Source organism: Chrysochloris asiatica, unplaced genomic scaffold, assembly GCF_000296735.1.
Source record: "Chrysochloris asiatica unplaced genomic scaffold, ChrAsi1.0 scaffold00149, whole genome shotgun sequence".
Lineage (NCBI taxonomy): Eukaryota > Metazoa > Chordata > Mammalia > Afrosoricida > Chrysochloridae > Chrysochloris > Chrysochloris asiatica.
Window position 1 is genome coordinate 5,942,476 of NW_006408667.1, and position 6,534 is coordinate 5,949,009.

Genomic DNA, 6,534 nt, shown 5'->3' on the forward strand with positions numbered 1-6,534 from the left:
AAAAAAAAAAAAAAAATGTAGAGTGTATAAAGAAGGTCAATAAAGAATTCTCTGGAATATGTATTCTCAGAAGTTGAAGTTTCATGGAAACACAATACTGGATAATTGTTTTTTTTTTTTTGTGGGCAAGTACAACTTGCCTACATTTTGTATTCAATCCAAGTACAAGACCCTAAATTGAGAAGGAGGCATATTGAAGGGAAGAATACACACTGTAAAAAGACTTTTGTAAGACTGAAAACAGGGAGTAGGAAGAAATGTGCAAATCAGGGGAATTTTTTGTTGGTTGTTAATTTCCCCCCTGATTTGTAAGGACTGTTTTCAATGGCTTTCCAGCATATCTCTCAACAGTGCGGTTTCACTGCTGCTATGATGGCACTTACACCATGTGGTGATCGCTGCTGAGTGATCTGACTTTCCTCTAGATTGTTCATCCCTTGAAAGCAGGTACTGTATCCTATTCACTGGCATATCTATAGGGTTTGGTTCATTGTCTAAGTATAGAGAGTGGTCAAAATATTTTAATTGAATAATGCATCATTAATCTACTAACTACTTCCATGACAGCTATCTTGCTATTAATTATTTTATTTAAAAAGTTAAGCAGATATTAATTATATTTACATTCCACAGATAAAGAAATTGAGGCTCAGAAGTTTATGAACTTGTCCAAGTTCCTGAAGACATTCAGTGGCAACTTGAGTTCAAGCAACTGTTTTAAAGCCCATATCCAACTATGATATTCAACTACCATTATTGGATAAGACTGAGGGCCACTATGGATTCTTTTGCTCAGATAATAATAACTAAAATGTCCTGAAATAAGACAGAATTCATTAAAGGATTGAAGAAGCTAAGTAAAAATTTGTTCAATTAGAGATACTTTCATATATCCCATATATATAGATATAGATATAGATAGATAGATATACCATGAAGGCACTTTATATTTCAACTATCTTGTTATGCATTGAATATTGCACCCCCCACAAATATGCATCAACTTTATTGGGCCATGATCATGAGTATTACATAGTTAGCCTCTCTTTTGTGATCTGATGTAATTATCCTATGTGTTATAAATTCTCATCTCTATAGTGTTAGTGAGGCAGGAGTAAAAGGAATTCTGTTAATGAGGCCAGACTGACTCCACAGGTTGTATCTTGATTAGGTTGTATCTTGCATCAATCTCTTTTAAAGTATAAAATGGATTAAACAAGTGAACAGAGATGGGGGAAAGCACAGACTAAGATCAAGAAAGATGAGTCAGGAGTTAGCATGTCATTGGGACCTAGGATTCCTGCACATGGAACGCCCTATTGTTGTTGGTAAGTGTCGTCTTGTCAGTTCTGACTCATAGTAACCCTCTATAAGGTTTCTAAGGAGTAGATGGTGTGTTTGAACTGTAAAGCATGCAGTTATCAGTTCAGTGCTTATCCTACAGAACCACATCAGGACTCCTGGAATCTTCTAGACCCAGGTAAATATTGATGAGAAGACACATGGAGACCTCCAAGGAATGACAGGCTCACAGATGCTCAAAGAAGACAAGGATTTTCCTCCTAACCTGGGAACCAAGAGAAAGAGAAAGCCTTTTCTTAGCACTAGCACCCTTAAGTCTGGACTTCTTGCCTCTTAATCTGTTGTTGTTAAGTGCCATTGAGCTGGTCCTGACTCATAGCGGCCCTGTATGGGGTTTCCAAGGAGCAATAGTGAGCTTTAACTGCCAATCCTGTGGTTCAAACCAACCTGCAGCACCACACCAGGGCTCTTAAACTGTGGAAGAATAAATTTCTATTTGCTAAAGCTATCCACTTGTAGTATTTCTGTTATACCAGCACTTGGTAACTAAGATAATACTATTCTTGTTTGTGATACCACAATTCTATAATATAAGAATGATTGTGTGTTAAGTTCAAAGGAACTTAACCATAAAGGAGTCCAGCTATCTCTATAGTGAGCCTGGATGTTCTTGTGGTCATATAAGCTTGGAAAAGATTGATCACTTCCAGGGATAAAGAATTTATTGGAAATTAAGTTGACCAGTTGGTCTACACTTCAAATTTCCAAAACAAGATTTCAAATGTCAAAGCCTCTGAAGAATGTTCAGTCACCTTGAGGGATGGTGGTTATATTAGTGTCAGCAATACGGATATAGGAGAGCTTCTTCATTCCTTGGAAGGCTCCATTTTCAATTCCCGGGCTCTTCAGTGGGTTGGTGCCCAGTTCTACAAATGAATAAGTGCAAGGGTTTTAGAGGACAATATTAGTACAATTCAAGTCAGAATAATGTCTGTTTCAACAATAAATCTTATCAAAATTCACATCATAACAGCTTGATTGAAAACAAATGAATAATTAAAGAATATGCTTCTCAAATGAATATAAAAATAAATTAAATTTTCCCATATTGAAGAAAACGGGAATGAAAAATTATACATATTTGAAAATTATACAAATTATGAATCGGGCTGCGAACCTCAAGGTCAGCAGTTCGAAACTACCAGCTGCTCCATGGGAGAAAGATGAGGCTTTCTGCTCCCGTAAAGATTTACAGCCTTGGAAACCCTGTTCAGGGTCGCTATGGGTTGGAACCGACTCGATGGCACTTAACAAAAACAACTATATATATATATATTAGTGAATACATACATAGGTGAATCCAGAAATCAGCAAAAGCAAGAGTTTTCAAATTATACCTTACATTGGGCCTATTATTCTTTTAAATTGCTTTAAATTTTTCTTAAATAATTTGTATCCAGGATTTTTAATCCAGTTTTAAATTTACTTTACTTTAACTAAAAATAAGTTGTTGTTAGTGTTGTCGAGTTGGTTATGACTCATAGAAACCATATATAGAGTTTCTGAGGAACTATTGGTGGGTTTGAACTGCTGACATTTCAGTTAGCCGTCCAGTGCTTATCATTCAGTGCCACACCAAGACTCTACTATATATATATATAGCAAAGCATTATAATATTTTTAAAGCAAATCATTTATAGCTATTGAGAACAGAACCAATCCTCACACTGGCAAAATGTCCACAAATATCTCAAAGTATGACTCCATCCTTCACGTTATAGAATAACTTCAGCTCTAGATCTTTCTCCTTGTTCTAGGATACAAGGAGAAGATAGTATCGAACACTATGGAATCAAAATCCCATTTCTCCAAGGCCTAGTGCTATAATTCATATAGAATGAAGGTATGAAGGTGATAGCTAATTTACCTTTCTGAAGCTAAACCTTACTTGACATTTCTTAAGGAGAAACTTGAATCCTGGTCTTAGAGTTATAAGAAAATCTGTACCTAGGACGATTATCTGGTTCATTCCATTGAACACACTTTTGCGGATTTTGGTGATCTCATTCTCATGGGCACGCAGCTCCTGAAGAGTTTTGGGCATTTTTTCTGGCAATTCCTTGAGCTGGTTCTTGGACAAATAAAGTCGTTCCAGTTTCACTAACGGTGTGAAGGCTCCAGGACTGATTTTGCTAATTTTGTTATTGACAAGGATCAATGCCTGTGGAGATTGAACAAAAATACCATTTCCATTTTATTTAAATACAACACTTTACACATATATTTAACCAGTGCCTCAACCAATCTATGATACTAACAAGGTAATCAGAAAAATTCCAAGAAATCAGAAAAGAAAAACAAGGCAGATGAGGCACCTGTACATAAGATGTATACAATATGAGGACCTGATCATTAAAACAGAGAGCAATTAGATGGCACTGTATATATCATATACAAATACTCTTAGAGATGAAAATTAGCTACTAGAATGACCTAAGATATCTGAGAAGAATTCAGTACAATAGCACCCATTCCCAGTTAACTGTCAAGCACCCAAATCCATCTACATTGGTTAGTGTCAACAATTACACTACAAAATGACAGTGAAATTTATCTTATTATCAGCAAGGCAAAACAGTACAATTTCTTTGTAGCCATACAAAAATTAGATACCATCTTTTTCAAGAGTTTTGCAAAATGAATACTGATTATATTGTGGCTTATTTCTTTACTTTGCATTTCGTTATCATTTGCAAGGTTAAACACATTTATAATATATTATTGCTGGGGAGAGGATTGACTGATCACAATACATTTTATTTGTTTATTTTGAAAAAAGAATTCACAATAAAACAGAGACCAAAGCAACAGTTACTATGTATACAATTCGGTGGCACTGGTTAAATTCTTCAAGATATGCCATCTTTCTTGATATCCTTTTCCAAATTATTTTACCATCATTAAAAACTCCCTACCTATCCCCTAGGCTTCTCATCTAATCTTTCAAATTGTTGTTGTTAGTTTATCGTATGTAATAGTTTTAAAATAGCACAATACTGAAGACAAGTAGTCTTTGGTAATTAAACTAAAGTATTATTTGGTTTAATGATGACTTCCAGGGTTATTTTTATTAAATTTTATGGTATTTTGGTAGTATACAATTTCTGAAGAGGGCTGGTAGGTTTGAACTGCTGACCTTGTGGTTAGCAGTCCAGAGCTTATGCTATAGTACCACCCCAGAACTCTATTGCTAAATCTATTTTTTGGACTACCTCATTCTGGTCCAATGATATATATGTCTATTTTTGGGTAGGAACCACACTGTTTAATGATTCTCAAATTATATTATCAAACAATCCTTAGGAATTTAGGATAGGCTTATCAAGGCCTAAGACTTGTATTTTCAACTGTAATACAGTTTAGTGTTTGCATAAGAATGCCTAGGGGTAAACAGGGAACAGAATATTCAGTCAGTGAGGTTTTTTTCAGCCTTAGAAAAGAAAACATGTTTTTCTGAGGATAAGAATTAGTAGACATACCCAGGCACACTGTAGGATAAGCACTGGGCTGCTACTTGAATGATCAAACCCACTAGTCACTCCTTGGAAACCCTATACAGGGTTGCTATGAGACAGAACATATTCTACCACACTTAACAACAACATTTTCACAAGGTTCACATTATTTGTCTAATTAAAAATTATTATGAATAACATAATCTTTTAACTAATCCTAGAATGTATGTGTTGATTAATTCCAAACCATAAGATGTCCCAAAGAATATTAGAGAAGCAAATTTACTGGGATTAAGGTCACATGAAAGTGACATAACAAGCAAACAGTGAGGGAAATCATCAAAATTCTAAGAGTTGAGAAGTGTGAGACTACTTGGATGGTTATAGTATATCCCAAATAGTGGATCTTAATAATGAATGCAATGTGAGTCCTCAATTGCCAAACATGGTTGAAAATGTGAAAGCTTAGTGATCTAATTAAATGCAATAAACATGCTATGTGACTATGAGCAAGTATATTACTTCTCTGTACCTAACTTCCATTTGTACAAAAAGGACACTACTAACATCTACTTCATTACAGAGTCTGAAGGATGAAATAAGTTAACGGGTATAAGGCACTAAGAGAGCTGCCTGTACTAAGAACAGTGCCTGATATACAGCAATTCCTAAATAGTAAAGCGTTTACTATTTTTCAGTCTGACAACTTTTGAAAAATTTTAAGAATTTTTTTCTTTAATTACAATTTTCAAAGTTGTCACCAGCAGCTCACAGGGTTGCTATTGTTTGGAACCAACACCATGGCATTTAGCAAACAATAGCAACACTCATAATTAGCTGTACACTTATGAGCTGATACAGAAAAGAGATCACTTTTATGTTATTTGTTTGAATTCTTATAAACTTTTGATTTCTCCCCGTCCTTCACTTTCAAATGTGGTTTTCCAAGCTAAAATTATAATTCTTATTTGCATAATCACAGGAATAGAAATGATCCTGAATGAAAGAGTGAAAGAAAAACAGATGTTTAATATTCTCTGAATAGTTGTTGTTTTAACTGCCATCGAATCAGTTTCGACCCATAGTGACCCTGTATAGAGTTTTCAAGGAACGACTGCTGAGCTTGAACTGCCGACTTTTGGTTCAAACTGACATTGCCATCCAGCACTTTAATCCACAGTGCTACACTAGGACTCCAGTGAATAGTTAGGAGCTCTAATGAATCCCCTTTCTCTCTTTCTTCTGGTGTGTACTTTGAAAGAGAAAAAAGAAATTACCAAGATGATGCTTGCCTATAAATTTACTGGGGTTCAGGTCAGATGAAAGGGACATAACAAGCAAAGAGTGAAGGAAATTATGGTTTTTAATTAATCAACAAATACATTCTAGGATTACTTAAAAGATTATGTTATTCATAATAAATTTTAATTAGACAAACAATGTGAACCTTGTGTAAATGTTGTTGTTAAGTGTGGTAGAATATGTTCCATATCATAGCAACCCTTGCCTGTAAACATAAAACTGAGAAAAAGAGAGAACATATCATTACAGATATAATGAGAACATTACAAAATGTGTTGTTGTTAAGTACCATCAAGTTGGTTCTGACTCATGGTGACCCTGTATAGGGTTTCTAAGGAGCAGTTGTGGACGTGAACTGCCAAATTTGTGGTTGCCAATCCAGTGCTTATAGTACAGTGCCATAATAGGTTGTTGC

The 6,534-nt window shown here is 35.0% G+C and overlaps 1 protein-coding gene across 4 annotated transcripts in view; it reads right to left on the reverse strand.

The window, feature by feature from the left end:
• Positions 1 to 6,534, reverse strand: part of DCN (decorin) — a 58,961-nt gene that overhangs the window by 17,802 nt on the left and 34,625 nt on the right. Inside the window, exons 4-5 of one of the 4 annotated variants that reach the window (XM_006870721.1) lie at positions 3,310 to 3,523; positions 2,115 to 2,228 (exon numbers count right to left, since the gene is read on the reverse strand). The exons of 2 other annotated variants lie outside the window; for them this stretch is intronic. In XM_006870721.1, coding sequence (XP_006870783.1) covers positions 2,115 to 2,228; positions 3,310 to 3,523 — 328 coding nt within the window. The remainder of the gene's footprint in view (positions 1 to 2,114; positions 2,229 to 3,309; positions 3,524 to 6,534) is intronic. One more of the 4 variants, XM_006870722.1, reaches the window with a different exon arrangement.